Here is a 16794-nt window from a genome sequence, read left to right on the forward strand (position 1 = left end):
ATCAGCTAAAATCAGAATCGGCAGGTCAGGATTGTTAAAGATCAGAGATCGACCAGAGAACTGCAGTAGATGTACCCCTAAATAAAAGATGCATTTGTTTGGCTCCAAGTTTAGAAAAAAAAGGAACATTTGTTTTAACATCTTAATTAAAAAAAAAAAAGTATGCAAAACTGAATTTTTTTTGATGATATGTCTGTGTTTGCTTTGGGCTGGCCTTGAAGTGGCCGAGAAGGTTTGAACTTATCAAGCAGCAGGTCAGATGGGCACAAAGTGACGTTCCACATGAATAACAGTGACTGATGATGCGTCATGCTGTGTACGCTGCAGGAGACACCCCATCTGTCTTCTGTGGAAGTGGGACCCTCATTGCAGCGTCAGCATACTAAAACAAATTGTAACGTAAACAGCTTTGGTGATTGTGGTAAAATTAATAGTGGTGATAGTAGTCTGAAGAGGGGGTTTTTTTGTTGTTGTTTCAGAATGTAATAACTCCTTCCATTTGTGGTTTGCATATAAATGAGTGGGTGGAAGGCAGTTTAAAAGATGGGTGTATCATTCAACAACTGTTTAGCGATTAGTTTTGAGTTTTTCCTTTTTTTTTTTTTTCCTGTAATGCGTTTTTTTTTTTTCACGGCAATCAATAGCTTGATTAATTGCTGTTGTGAGTGAAACGCAGAGAGTGAATCAGTGAATCTCATCCACCCACTGTGTTTCACTGACACTTCCACAACCTTCACCTGAACTACTTTCTACAATCTCAACATTATAATTTGCACAAAGGAAAACAGCTAATACCATGTTTTTGTTGTGGTTTGTGGGAATTATTAAAAGACAATTACGGTCAGACAATTATAAACAAATGTTTCCAAAATAGAAATGAAGTTGCAGATGGCTGTTATTTCCTGAACAGTGGAACATTTCTGCACACAGCCGACAGTATTTAAAAAGTCCACACAAAGTCAAGTCTGTGTGGACTTTACTTCACTGTTTTCCTCCAAAGTGAGAGGAGCCAACCAAGCGGCTCATAAATTTGGCCTGACGCAGCCATGCAGTTGCTTTATTGCTCCTCAGTGCTATGGTTTGAAGAACAGGCCGCACATTTTATTTCTGCATGGTGAGGAGTACTTTCCCTTTCTAGTGCAGTCATCGTGACTGCAGTGGACCCCTAACAGCAAAAACTGAGGACTAATAGTGTGTAGCAGAAAATCTGATGACAGTTATAGGTGCCGAAGGTAAAAAAAAAAAAAAAAAGAGAGAGAGAGAGAGAGAAGAGATCAACTTTTAAGCATATTCAGGTCAACTCTTTACTAAAACCTCAAAATGTAAAGTTAAGCAATATAGGCAAAACAAATTGTGTTTTGATTGATTGATTTTTATTTAAATGGGATGGTGCATATTAATGAATGTGACATTGTTGTCGTAAATATACCGGATTTAGCAAAATGCTAATTTCTGTCCATAGTCCCATAAAACCAGATGCACCAGATCCAATCATACAATTTCATACATAGAAAATACAGCAAAAACAAACTATATAGTCGGGAAGCCCTATTTTAAGAGGCTTATATGAAAAAAATATATATATATATTTTTACAAAACTGTCAAAAATAAAAACTCAAAATTCTTTAAAGATACCTACGTTTCAATGATCACATTGCCGATAACTAATGAACCGTACACACTGCTGGTAACAGGCAGTGTGTTCCTGCACTGATATCTTTTAATTGATAGAACATTCTGTGAGAACAAAGACTTTCTAAACTGAACCTCATATTCCCTGAAGGTCGACCTAGTGCTTTGTAAACCATTTTGCTTTTTAATAAAATCCTCTACAGTTGGTGGGACCTTACACACAAAAGACTTATCTTATTTATACATAAGAAAATATTAAATTTTCAGTTATCTGCTGTCTTTAGTCACTATTTAATGCAATTACACAGTTATATGTATCAGAATAACAAGCCACAACACAAGATTTGTTGGTTCCACATCTCTGACGTTAATATCCATTTTGAAGGTGCTCTGTTGGACTGAGGTCTGGTCAGTACAGAGTACAGTCAACTCATTGTTATATTCTATAAACCAGTTGGGAAGGATTTAAGTTCGTAGTCGTGGTGCGTTACTGCAGGAAGAAGCCATCAGAAGATGGGTATAGTGTGGTCATGAAAGAATAGACATGGTCAGCAACAATACTCAGCTGTGGTTCTCAGTATAAAGCCAAGTAAGTGTCTCTCTTGCTGTTCCACCACCAGCACCACGCCGAGCCCTTAATACAAGGCAATATATCTTTTGCAGCTTATTCTGTGTAGACTTGTATGTGAAATTCCTTTTAGATCAGCAGGTTCTGAAATACCCAGGTCAGACTCTGTCAATGGCAACAACAGCCCAAAAGTAACTACAATCCCATTTCATTTTGATTTTGATGCTCAGTTTGACCTCTGGGGGTCATTTGTATCGTAACTAGAGTCCTAAATACGTTTAGCTCACCCAAGTATTGGCTAATTCACTCTTTTGCATTAACAAGATGTGCCTAAAAATGGCTTTACATGTTTAACTTGTAAATCTCACTTGATTGTAAATTGCTACAATCTCTCAGGAGATCAGTTGCAGTTCCACACTGCTGAACTCGATCTCACCTCTGACGTCACTGAATCAAATTATTTAATTTATTTTGTGTAGCAATTTCTAGAGCTTTACTCTTGAAATATTTTTCTAGTTTCAGTTTGTTTAAACAAAACTAACAATTTTTTTCCCCCTACCTTACAGATTGGAGTTTGACCCCACCAGAATGGTCAGGTAGGTCAAGCTGTTTTTTTTTTTATTCCAGTTTTTATGATTTATGATCAGTCGTAGACTTCTGCAGATTTTTTTTTTTTTTTTTTTTTTTCCATTACAACAGCATTTTGCTTTGGACATCCTTGACACAATATTGGGATTGGGTTTCAAAAATCTCAAGCTGTGGTTGTGTAAAAGTATATAACAGCAATCAGAACACTAGTCGGGGTGATACGGTTTCTTTTCTCTGAAGGACAAGCATAGACCTGTACGACAGAGACAGAACTCGTCACTTTTGTTTGTGTTGCCGACTGGTAGATTTTACAGAGTGAAGAGAAAATGATGGGATTTTTTTTTATTCTTTTTCATCAAGGCCCCTTGTCTTTGTTTTTACTTGTTGGCAGTTGGAGTGGTTCTGCTGCCACAGTTTTAAAACTGAAGTAAACCGATCTTTACTGGGGACATAACTGAGGAGTATAAGCCATGTGCAGAGAGTAGATGGGTTTTGCTCAGTGGTAAACACACTCCTTATCAGCTGTTTTTCTTCAAGCATCCTCCACCTCAGACAACCTCAGACTGCTATGTGTTCATAGCCAAAGGCAGTCTAAGTACGTTAGAAAGGGTGTCACACAAACTGTCTGCTGTTTTAGGTGAAAAAAACAAAACAACAACAACAACAAAAAAAACATTTCAGGTCTGTTCTGCAGCCTAGGCTCCCCCTCCTTCTGTATACCTCCTCAATAATTCCTGCTATAAAACTCGTGTGTTTATGTTCTGTCATGCAGCAGACTGGCAACGTTGCCTGTTATAACAATTTAAAGACATAAATGAAGTGTGGATAAAGAAAGCCAGCTGAAAAGACGGTTCTCAGTCTGCACTATTCATAATAAATTCACAGCTATTGTTAATATCATCCATTTATACTACAGAAGATCAGATACACGTTAATGTTAATTCTTTGAAGGTAGTTGCGTACACAAACTGTTTTGTAAAGCGATATCTAACAGTATTTATTGAAGCTGATGAACAATAACAGGGTTACATGCAAAAACCTGGAAGAAGTTATTCTTGAAAGTTACTTATTTACCTTTACGTAATAGTTCTGATCATCATTGACACCATTTTCATATTCATTTTGGGCTTTTCATGATGCATTAAACTTCTTCTTCTCTAACTGGAGTGGGACCCAGGTAAGGTCCTTGAGAGCTACCAACCCTACAATGTCCTGATTTCACCCAGGTGCTCCACGTTGAATTTGATGCATATTTTAAATGCTGGCTTGAATATATTTAGAATGTATATCACTTAGTAAGTTGTGCCTCAACCAAGAGCTCTTTCAAACCTCAAACAATCTTTTTGCATATTTCTGGCTGACGCAGCTCTTAAGCGTGGCCTATTCATTTTTAATAGTGTTGAGGTTTATCCCAGAAGCTTACTTTTAGCCTCATTTATTTATGTCCAAGACCGACTTTGATGTGGTAGCGAGCATTGTTCTGCCGAAACACCAAATCGTGTCCAAGTTTCACTCCTCCAAATCAAGCCGTCACCTCAGGTGAAAGGAAATTGGTGAGGATGTTTACGTATAATCCAGGAACCCAGACTCAAGTGCCTCATAAACTGGAAGCTGCTGAAACAGAAGTGTGACTGTCCACCGTGAAGCAAGTTTAAAATCAATATGGACTGAGACTCTGCTGACCAACAAATAAGCCCCTTTTCCAAAATCGACACCTTCAAGCTCTGCTGAAATTTGCAGACCATAAAACTGGGAGGTTTTATGGTCAAAGGAGACAAAGATTGAGCTGTTCGGCCCCAAAACAAGAAGAATGTTTGGAGGAGGCATGAGTAGACTATTCAAGCAAATGACACTCACAGTTTATTAAAAGCATGGCAGTAATAACATCATGCTTAGTCTATTTTGGTGGTGATATTTCATCAAGTGGAATATTAAAGAAGGCGGGCTGCCTTACATGCGCAAAGTTATTTGGATGTCTCAAGAAGATCCCATGCAAATAGATTGAACAACATAAGAGACTAACAAGCTATATGAATGGTCTAAACTAGTCTAAACCAGTTCAGTTTATATGTCTAAACTGGTATCAATGTTCTAAAGCTGTACCCATACCACTAACCCAACCAACTGATCTCTATCAATTCTCATGAGATGTTTAGTCAAATGTCCAGGTGGAGATATGCCAGGAGTGTGCAACCATTATGTATAATTTTGAAACATAAACGTAGCCCTAATTACAATATAACAATTGAGGATTTTTAGCGACATAATTTCACACAAAGTTCAGTAGCATTTGAGCAAGACCATATTTCTGAAATACTAAATAATATAATGTTATTTGACTCCGGTGTAGTTGGCCTGTTAAGCTCAAACACCTGTGAATCAACTTGTTTTATAACTAGTGCTGGAATCTATTGTACTCTGCAACTCTCAGCATTAATAATACAGACCTGATATAAAATATTTATTGGGAAAAAGTGATCACAGACAGGAAAGTATGTTTTACAGAGTGCTAAAAATGTAGAGAGTATTGCTTCAACTATTTTCAAAAAAATGCCTTTTTTTTTTTTTTTTTTTTTTTTTTTTTGCAAGTTGTTGTGGGAATTGAAACCAAAACACAGACGGAACGTTAGGGGAAACAGAACTTCGATTTGATGTGGTTGGAAACCAAACGGCCTCTGCATTCTTAGCTGTTGTGCTTTTGTTGCATTTCCTCAATTAGTCCTGAGCTTACAACCCAAGACGACATTCTCATTCTGTAAAAAGAAGTGTAACCTTTTTGCTTTTAGAGCAGAGCCATCAGGTGTAGATGCGGCTTAATGCGAAACAAGAGGTGATGTAATCTGAAGACAGTTTGATAAATAGAACGGACAAGAAAGTAGGTGTGCCAGTGCAGCGAGGGCTTCATTAGACATCACGGTTCTTTAGCTTCAAAAGTAGACCTGGTCGAGTACGGCCACTGAGAGCTTTTTTATGGATGCGAAATAGAACAGCAAAGTGGCTTCACATCAAAGCCTCATTCATTATCATCATCCTGTGAAAAGCAGGCATATGTTTTGATGAACAACCTCTTACAAAAATCCATGAATGAGTTGTGTTCCAGCAGTGTGCTCTGCTGTTTATTTTGGAACAGCGGAAAGAAGAAACAGTTTTTTTTTTTTTTTTTTTTTTTTTTTTTACTTACATCAACATGTTTACATTTTCTTAACAGTTCTGATATTCACAGCTCTGACATGTTGAGGCATCAGCAAGTGTTCACTGGTGTGTTACAGCTGAGTGGATGTCTATTGTTGTTGCAAGTGTTTGATTATGTTATGTATGAGTTTAATACAGTCAGACAAAAAAAAATTGTCAGACATGTTGACTTCTCCTCTAACCCAGCAAACATATGTTTTTGGATTGTCTGAGTTCCCATAGAGAACCCACACATGCACAGGGAAAACATGCAGACTCCATGCATAAAGACCTCAGCCCAGATTTAAACCTAAACTTTCTTGCTCAAAGGCAATCGTGCTACCAGGGTGCTTCACTGGAAATGTTCCAGTGAAACATAAAAACTACTTTGAAAGATCTCTGTTTCTTTTGATAACAAAATCATCATTTTACAGTTCAGTATATGCTTTTATAATTAGTAATATATCCTAAATAACTCTCTTTTGATAAGAATGGCGTGTAAGTCTGCTGTTGCATCAGTTTGGGAAGCACCACAGTTACCTGTCATTATGATTTTCTCCATCTTTTTTGCTGTTCCTTGTTTGTCACCTGAACCGACAGCAGGATAAACTGAACTGTCATAACAGCAATCTGCTGACAACACACAGTTGCTTACATCTCACACCTTGTTAATATGCTACAGCATGACACCAGTGAGACTGGCAGTTTTAAAAAAAAATTCTGTGCAACATGGCTCGGTAGGTTTCATTATCATTAATAATGCAGGAGCCTCTGAACTTGGCACTGGCGCTATAAATAAATAAGGCACGATCCTGCAGGATTGCTTTGCACTGGTTTGGAGGAGGTTTTTGTTGGGGGGGGAGAAGTCAGCAGCGCTGCCTATACTGTCCACCACACTCTGTGCTTAATGAGAGAGGATTACCGACATGGTTGTGTTTAATTGGTCTGCTGTTGTGAAATCAGAATAGATGGCTTTATTCAGACGTGATTAGACGTTGGCTGAGACATTCAGGCAGGGGATCAACAGCTTCACAGTGACCTGCTTTCACTGGATTGTTCCTCGGTGAATGTTCCCACACTGCCGCTCCTCCTCGTGCCCTTTTCACTCATTCATAAAAGCTTAGCTGGCATGGATGGCAGTTGTATTTGACAAGAGTATGAAAGGAAAAAAAATGATGGCTAATTGAAATTTCATATTTATTAGAATCGACTCCAAGTAAGACCGGGGCATCTTGTGAGAGACTCTAGCACAGTGATTGACTGCATGCATTGTAGAAAAACCTTGGACTGTGGCTTTTATTTTCCTTTACTCCTCCGCCGAGATTTGGAGAAAACAGAGAGGCGAGGATTATACAGCTCAACCATTATTATATAGATGACAATGAAGAGAATAAAGCTCTGCTGGGCTGATGTGTTGGAGGTCCCAACCTCTCTCTTTTAGTGTGTTTCGAAGCCACAGCAGCAAAGCACAGCGTGTCCGATCAATTGCATCATTTGCTCTATTCATGGCATTGTTGTCAATGGAATGTGAGATAATTAATGAAGCGGAATATTATGCCAAAGGAATTAATGTAATGCATTTGTAAAAGGGAAGCACAGAAGATGCACACTTGCAGTTTCTTTTCAAGGTAAGTTATTGCAGGAAAACCCTTAGAGCAGGGGTTTTCTGCAGCTGAGGAAACGGCACACGATGTGGACCAAACGGCTCTTAGTTCACAAAGATATCTAACCTTAAAAAGTCCTTTGATGTAGTGACAGAATAGCTGAGCTGATATTTATCTTCAGGGACAGGAAGTGACACTGCGGTGTTTCAACACCTGCTGTAGAGCTGTCTCACACCCAAAGCAGGAGTAGTCCTCAGGGATCACTGAAACCCGTCCTCTGCTGCCGACAAATACTCAACTTTGGTATCTAGGGCTCCAACTGTGTCCTTTGTCTCTGCCCTTGACAAGGGCAGAAGTCCCTTTTGACAAGCAACCTCAATTTTGGGCATTGTTTTCCAAATGTGTGACTAAATAGATTGCCTTAATTCAATACAGTTCATTTTAATCCAGCTTAAAATGATTTTATTACTCTGAAACGGAAATTAGGTTTGGATTTTAGAGATTTTGATTTTCCTTCTTAGAGAACAAGAAACTGTATATGTGTAGTTAAAGGATATCTGTGTTTCCTGACCATTTGCTGCTTTGTGTAAAGACTAATATTTCAAAATGAATTCTGAGCTCAACAGGAAGCCGGTGTGAAGAATTTAGAACGGGGGGTTATATGATCTCGCTTATTGGAACGTGTCACTGACCTTGCTTCGGCAAAGGAGAAGCTTTCTACAGTTAGATAAACGAGGCATCACAATGCTCTGAACATTTTTAAGTGAATGATGAAAGACCAAGAGATTCATTTTATATGCAAGTCCAGTGAATGAAAATTTAGCCAAGGTTATATGTTGGACTTCATTAATTACTTAACTGATGTATGAGTATAATCTAGGTGGTCCTCCTATAAACATTGTTTCTGAAAATTGTAAGCCAGATAGGTTTTTCATGAGTAAAGTGGATAACATGCCTCTCCATGTCAGTGTACACAAGCTCCTTTTTAGCTCAGCTGAACAGCCATGTTTCACTCAAAGTTGTACAATTTTTTTTACTATGGCCTCTTAGACAGCATCAGTGCACTTTTGTAATCCAGTAGAGCAGCACATTATATCAAGTCTCAATCCTCAGTCTATTTATATTACATTTCAAGTGGCACACATCCAAACTGCGTGCCAAAAGTATATTTTCCTGGTTGGATGGACTTTCCCTGCCCTCTGTGCCAGCATGATCACAAAAATCTGGACTGCAAGGATCCTTAATGAATCTTAGTGGGTAAGTACAAATGATAAAGGACTGTCTAGCAGACACTAGAGACCACACCAGGAGGTATGCATTAGGCCCAACACAGTCGATCAATTTAGATAACATTTTATGCTAATGTGTTTTAGAAGACAGCAAATATCATGAACATTGTAACAGATATAATTATAAGACTGAATAAATACCTGGACTGAGTACTGAGCCTTGGGGAGCTCCACTGGTTAAAGACATTTTCACTGAAGAGAGATCATAAGCCTTAACAGCCAAACTCCTTTGCCGTAAATATTGGGGAAAGAAGCCAACGCAGAACCAGAAATGCATGTTAGATGTCTAAGGCTGTTATGTAAAACACTGTGGTCATTATTGTTGATGTGCTGAAGTTTGAAGAATTTTCAACATTAACAGCCATCAAAAGACCAAGAAAAAGCTTTAAGACATCCCCTTGGACTCATTCTTCTGAAGACCAGTATCAAAAGTAATCCGAAATCTGTAGTTATGCTGTTAAGTGTTTCAATCAGTAAAGATTTGAATGTCCACTTTAAAATAGCTGAACTCTTTTTGAATCTATTCAAGTCACATTTTAACTTTTAAAGCTGTAAAAGTTAAAATATGATGTGAACAGATTGAAGACTTGCTTTAATAAAATTTTACATAAAAATGGAAAACTTGGTCATCAGTGTAGAATATGAAAGGATGAATGTAAGGGCCCTTCTGGTTAAATTTAAGTTTCTTAAAACATAAAGGAGTTTTTGCTGTACTGATATCCATCCCCCAACTCATATAATCTAAAGGAAGCAACTGAAGTCGCCACGTCTCCAAATGTCAACTAGTGTTTGATGATTTTTATGATGGTCAAAAGCCAAAGTGGGGGGCAGCCTGTAGGACTTGTTAGACCAACAAGGCGAGAGGAGTGCTATTTAAATCCACTCCATTATACATGAACTCCATTTACAGTAAACTGTGTATGCTGAGTACAGTCTGTGTACAGCAGACTGAGGGCTTTGTCTGCAACACATCTCTGTCTGGGGGAAGAGAATCTTTCTAAAGCAGCTTTGCCACTTTCAGGTTTGAAAAAAGTTCACAGCATTTGACTTGGTGTCACCCCTGGAGTAGCTAAAGGTGAGAAGCTGAGTGAATTCCTTCTTAGTTAGGGTCCATAGCTCTGAGTCCTGAATTTGCATATTTCAAATTAATATTTCATTATGCAGAAAAATAGCAGCAAATGGCGGTAGGCATGACACAATCAGCCTCTGCTGTCTCTCTGGACTTCAGAGCTGGATTTGTGTCTGCAACTTGTTTTAAACAATAAAATTAATTTAATGCTTGGAAAAAAAGAAAAGCACAGAAGAGATCTGACATGAAGACTTCATCTTCTCAGTAGTACGTGCTGGTGTGGGATTCTCATGACATGATGACCTTGAGTTAAAATACCAGCATTTTGCTGTATTCACACAGAATTTCAAAAAAAGAAATGTACAGATGCATCTCCTTTAAGTTATTACAATATAATCAAGCTCATAAATTTAATACACAAAGATTTTTTTTTAATCTTTGCTTCACGTTCCTCGCCAGATTAAGATCTCTGTAGCTTGTGCAACCTTTTCTACCACACTTTTGTCTTCCACTCAACTTTCCATTTCTATGCCTGGACAGAACATGCTGAGGGTGTCAGCAGTGTTATAAATCATCACTGGTTAAAAGTCGTATTACAAAATATTCCATTTTTATGAAGGACTGAGTTTTGGTATTAGCTCTAAGCCATAATAACTAAAGTTAAAAGCAATAAACGCTTTACATTTATAAGTAGTTGACTGACATTCAGTTGTATGACATGATCAAATTGCTTTAATGCTCCCAAAATAATATTTAGGTAGTACAATTTTACTAATGTTGTTTACAGCATTACATTTTGTCTTTAAAGAGCAATACGAGTATTTGAAGGTGGAACAGTCTTACACCCAGCTGACCGACAGTGCACAGCAACAGGTGGTGGAGGGCCAGGGCTGTGACCTACGTCCCATACAGCAAGAGAAATTGTCTACCACCCTGGTATTTTCTCTGCCATCTCATTTAAGGGAAAGGAAAATTGTTGCGGTTTTTAAAAAAACGTTGAATAAAGTTGGATTTCTTGATCTGGTACTGAAATAACTGGGTGACAACATTGTTCTTAGTGTTTGGCTGCAAGCTGCAAGCTTACAAACTGTGCTTCATCCATCTGAAACAACCAAAAGGCTTTGTTTTGTTGAAGCATTAGTGAACAATGGATGAGAGAGACATGCCTCTTAGGAGATCTCTACATACAACAGTCTTGTGTAGAGTACAAACAAAGCTTAAAAGTGAGGTCAGATGCTCTACAATTAAACCTCACTCCTGTTGGCTTTTCCTTTCTGTGATCCTCCATATTGGACAGGATTATAATTTCTATTAGCCTCTTATTGCTGATGAAGACTTGCTTAGAAAATGTAACAGTGTAAATACAGATGAAGAGAAATATCACACATCATGACGCATATGGTTAATAGCTGATCAACGAATGTACACTGAACATAATTTTCAGTGTTTACATTCTAAAATGTATGTACATTAACTAAATAGTTTTAATATCTTTAATATATATCTGTCTGTGTGTCTGAAAAGGTGATTCCTTTGTTTTTTTTTTTTTTTTTCTAATGTTTTTCTTTGGACTAGATGATATTATTGCTCGTAATTCAGTTTCTCCCAGTCAGAGCGGACTGCGTTTTTCTGAGAAATTGTGTTTTACACACAGGGAGATTTGAGACATGTGGAGAAAAGTTCAGTTCAAGAACAATAATGTTTTCAAAACTAAGCCATAGAATCTACCCGCTTAAATTAATGCAGTTAGTTTTCCTCAATATCTGTACAGCTTATTTTCTACAGCATTCTGTAATTTAAAGAGTAAAACTCTTGCAGCGCAGTGCAGGTGTATTTTACTTAATTGGGTGGAGATGGGGTAAAACCAATCCCAGGAGATGTCGATAACAAAAATAAATAAATAAAAAATCCTCCATCCCATTTTCAATTGCTCACAGCTTTCTAAGAAATGGTGTGTAAACGTCAAAAACAACCAGCTCAATAGTTGTAGTGACTTTTTTACAAAATAGAAGAGAGAAAATCAAAATAAATGTTTCGAAAATAACAGAAATATGATCGATAGAGCATAAATAAAAAAAACTGAATACGAGCTCATCAGTCTTATTAACGAGCCGCAGGCAGTAGCACGTACAACGTTTACGCCGATTGTAGTTGATCATAGTGGGACCTGAGGCCATTTCTCTGTTCCTGTAGCTTACCTTTTAATATGTTAAAAAATGAATTCAGGTAATATGCTGTAGTAGTAGTATTTGTGCCAAACTGATAAAAAGATATCGCTTTGCAAATGACTTTTTTTCTTTCCTTTTGATGACATATTGTAGAAATAAAACTGAAATGTGTCATTTCCAGTTTGCAGTTTATATCTGAAATGTTTGATTACGCCTATGAAAATTAATTGTTCCAAAACAAAACACTGGGAAGAGTGAAATCCACAAAGAGATTTAGTTCTTCAAATAATTAATGCTTCACTGACAAGTGGCAGTTTCACACTGATCATTTTTCTCCTCTCATCTGTCGTCATACGTTTGCAGGTTTGTGTTGTGCTGTGACACTGTTTCTCTTTTTTTTTTTTTTTTTTTTTGGGAGGGATGCATCACTGCCGGTTGAAGCCACAGAAAATCCCGGGAGGTTAGGATCCGAAGGTTGCAAGAGGGTCATCCCCTGCCGCAAGTGGAAGTCTGCGTCCTTTGGGTACAGTAAGATATTATTTGGTGTTACAGTTCTAAATGTGCGCCGTGTCTCTTAATAAGAGCAGCGTGTACATGTCACATCCAAACACCAGCGGCTTTCTGTCGTCCTTCTGTCATTGTCTAGAAGTTGTCCCAGCTAAAATCAGTGCCCTGCTGTAGTTAGCCTTTCTTCGTCAGATGTATCGGGAGTGACAGCTTGACAGCTGCAGACTTTGCCGTGTCCTAATGTCGGAGGCTTTGCAGCTGTTCTCCAGTCATCAGCGTCTCATGAATGCAGGTCTGGGAGCCTCTGTTTTGTTCGCCTGATGTGTACGCTCGTCTTTTTTGTGACCAAGTGCACTATGGGAGGAGATAATCAGGTTCAGCCTTAATGAAATATGATCTCGTCTTAAAATGAGCCTTCAGTGCTGCTGAGCCATTAGCCTGCCCTGAGCTCAGACCTTCAGAAACCTTCTCGGCAAACAAGGAGAAAAAGAGAGCAGTCTGTCAAATCTGTGGGACTGACTAGTGGGAGCTTCAAAAGACTTGTGAGAGTTTCAGAGCTGCCTCCTAGTGCTTTGTGCTTCATCATTAAAAAGAAATATGCGCTTAATCCATAGCCCACTTTTGGCTCATGTGCAGCACAAAAATAAATCATTCTTCACGGTTTAAAAAAAAAAAAAGTTCTATAAAAAAAAAATAAAAAAACTGTTCAGTGTCTGATGAGAAACATTTGCAAGTTGTTTTTAGACTTTGTTAAATTGCGAAAACGTCACTGATTAACTCACTTCTTTATCCGCTCCTCTTGTCTTGGCTTGATTGTTGCTTAGTGAGTCATTTTTAAAAACAGCTAAAGGCTATTAGGTTAAATGGATTATGATGACTGTAAGCAGCTGAGGAGCTTTGTTTACTGTACAGCAGGATTATCCTGACACAATTACAATCAGCTGATTGCTAACTGATAACGGCTGAATGCTGTGTGCCTCCATGAAACTCTGCTTCTTTGTCCTTGCTGGATTGATTCTCAAAAGCTGCAGTATTATTTGGAGCTAAGATTTGTGGTACATGGCACAGAAGTTAGTTTGTCTTATCAAAAGAATAATGGAGCCTCATCATACCATGCTAAAAGCTACGATTTTGTGGCTGGAGAACATTATAATCCTTTCTGCTTTCTATACAGTCGCCTGGGAGTTTCAGGTATTCTGACAGTCAGCACAGTCTGGTCCAAAAAAAGGTTAGCATTAAGGGTACAGCGGTTCACAAAAATGAATCAGAATTCTTGTTGGGTTAAATTCTGATGAGAGGGAGCTTTGGAAAGGGACTCCATTATGGTCATATTTCTGTTGGTATAAACAGTATTTTTTTATTTTTTTTCCCGGCTTTGGTCAGGTTTGAATTCTTTGTTGCTGCAGTTTTCTGGCCTTGCACATTAGCTCGTTTCCTTCCTTCTCATCAGTTGTATTTACATTTTTGTGTTTCAACTTGGTTTTTCAGTTCATGGCGGAGTCAGCTTGTGGTGGAGCCAGCTACATAAATTATCAGAATTGTTTGTGAAAACACGTCGGACAGTCAGACATAACCAACGTAATTTATTGCCGTCCAATGAAAAACCTTAAAATTGTCGGGCATGTTGACTGAAATGCTTTTCTTCTATAATCTAGCAAATATATTGCAATAAAAATGAAAGTTGGCTAATTATTGTACTGATGTCACACGTGATATACTGCTGCCTCAGGCATCTCTGTGTTGTGTGTTGATCATTGTATTTTGCTATAAAATGTATATATTCATGGATATTATGGTGTCTGAAACTTGGTTTTATCATTAATTTCTAAAAGTGTTCCTGAGTCAATGTATACAGTAGAAAGTCAAATTCTGCTACAGCTGACAATGAAGTTTGTGAAGTGCAAAGTTAATGTTAGCATGCTAAATCTTTTTTTTTTTTTAAATATGATTCGATCTTTCTTTTTATAAAATATTTCAGTGTGGTTTCAGTTAATAATGTGGAGACACAACTTGCAGAAAAAGTTACTCATTCTTCTGTAGCTTGGCGATTTGCTTTGAACATCTTATAGTTTAATGCTTCAGATTATCTCTAGGAGCTCTTTCCTACTCAGCAGCTGTTTGTGGGCAGCATACAGAGAAGGTGACAAGATGCAGAAAGGCAGAAAGGTGCACCAGTCAATACAGTCTCTCTGTCACTGTGACTTTAAAAGTCGGTGGTAACTTAGTGATTGCATACGCATTGGTTCTAATATCAGCAGCTGAGTAAAGATACCGCTGCTGATTATATGGGGGAGTATTTCTGTATTCTGTATCGGGATCAGCTGTGAAGTGTTCTCAGAAACGGATTCGGTACAGGCTGATCATTCATCCAATTCACAAACAAACAGTTCCATCCTGTTTTCTAAATGGATTTCCTTGAGGGATTTGTACATCAACCAACACCAACGTTTGGTTTCGGGTTTCTCTGGCCAGAAAAGGTAATTTGTGCCAGTCTTTCCATTCTTTCTGTGTCAAGCATCCGTGACACTGTGAAGCTCATTGTTCAGCTGTTTATTGTGTCAAACATTTCAGGCCAGTTTGAAGTGTAACAATGAATATGAGTGGGCAGCTTGCTGAATGCATGCCTTAGAAAACACAAACACACTGTACAGGGCTGAAGGAAAGTTTCAAAAATGAATAGCTGCACGAAACGGATTGAAAGCAAGTGCCGACGCCTCCATCACAAACTGTTTTATTATGAATTATTTTTGAGGGACGATTTCCTTCGGTAGTGGAAGCTCTCTCACCACAACGTGACGAAGGTCATGCACCAGATTTGAACTCAGGATGTTGCATTGATGTGGAATGCAGTGTTGACCACGGAGCCGTTGGGAAACGGCATTTTTCACATTGTGTTTGAAGCGAAATGAGGAAAGATATTGTGTAATCATTTCCCGCTGAAGCTCTGCGGCTGTGTGAGACTCCCGATGAGTGACTGATTTTTGCGACTGTGTTTTCTGACTGTGTTTGTGTGGCGTTAATGTGAAACGAGTGGGTGAAATATTAATTACTTTGCCACTTCTGATGTGCGGTGCCATGCCCGGCAGCATGCTCATTGCCTCGCTTGGTTTAGATGTATGTGATAATAGAACATGTTGAAGAAAAAAACTTTAATTATCCAAACCGTTTGGAGGACTGAATTATTCATTACAAATTTTTGTTGTTTGGAAAAGGGGGAGTCTGACCTGTGTCGAGTTGTTGTTGCCCAGTCATTTACAGTAACGTTCAAAACTGAACTACTTTCAGATTTTTCACATTGATGCTGCAAAATTTTGGGATCTTGCTGAGCTTGTGCGTGATAGAACATCACAAGGTAATGGCTAATTGTGAAGGGGAAAGTAAATTACTCATATTTTTCTTTTAAATTCACAAATAAAAGTCTGAAAACTAAAACCGCACATCATTCTTGAACACAGCATATCCTTGGTCGAAACGGTTTGGAAGATGGATAGAGCTAAACACAGGGCAATCCTGGGAAGAATCGTGTTAAAAGCAGCAAAAGACTTGAGTCTGGAGCAGAAGTTCACCTTCCAGCTTGAATACAAAGTCAGAGCTACAATGGAATGGTTTTAGATCAAAGCAGAAATGGTCTAGTCAAAACCCAGATATAAATATTGAGCTTGTTTGTAAAGGCAAATGGGCATACATTTTTGCCAAATGTTGTAGACATTCCCCAATAGCAGGAAAACGTGGTATTGATTTGGGGGATAAGTGATAGTGCCAACATTTCAGATTTATAGTTGTAAAAAAAAAAAAAGTCAAAAACTGTCATTTGTGATGTGTGACTGATTTCACAATCTTTACAATCTTTTTATGTTTTTATGATGTAAAGCACTCTGAACTGCCTTGTTGCTGAAATGTGCCATGCAAATAAACTTGATTTAATTGTTTGATTTTACTCCCACTTCACAAATTATACACTAATTAAGCTAGCTACTATTGAAGCATGAGAAAATGTGCAGAAGTTAAAGGGGTATGAATAGTTCTGTTTTCAGATCTCTTATTGTTTTTTAGTAGCTCCATGATTTGCTTGAGCCTCTGAGTTCTGAGCTCGAGAAGATATTGGAAATTAATATATGAATCGTGACGTTCGAGCCATGCTACTCACAGAGACGTGCTCAGAGCTGGAGTTGGAGCAATCTCTGGAGACGAGCAGTC

The 16794-nt window shown here is 38.2% G+C and overlaps 1 protein-coding gene across 3 annotated transcripts in view; it reads left to right on the top strand.

Annotated features, from left to right (window-relative positions):
• The window catches only part of LOC106948087 (IQ motif and SEC7 domain-containing protein 1-like), a 133488-nt gene that overhangs the window by 35504 nt on the left and 81190 nt on the right, over window positions 1-16794 (top strand). For all 3 annotated transcript variants that reach the window (XM_015033552.1, XM_015033559.1, XM_015033558.1), the window contains exons 2-3: window positions 2768-2797; window positions 12506-12613. In XM_015033552.1, coding sequence (XP_014889038.1) covers window positions 2768-2797; window positions 12506-12613 — 138 coding nt within the window. The remainder of the gene's footprint in view (window positions 1-2767; window positions 2798-12505; window positions 12614-16794) is intronic.

Source organism: Poecilia latipinna, unplaced genomic scaffold (assembly GCF_001443285.1).
Source record: "Poecilia latipinna isolate Pla-1442-1.1 unplaced genomic scaffold, P_latipinna-1.0 Scaffold271, whole genome shotgun sequence".
Classification (NCBI taxonomy): Eukaryota; Metazoa; Chordata; class Actinopteri; order Cyprinodontiformes; family Poeciliidae; genus Poecilia; species Poecilia latipinna.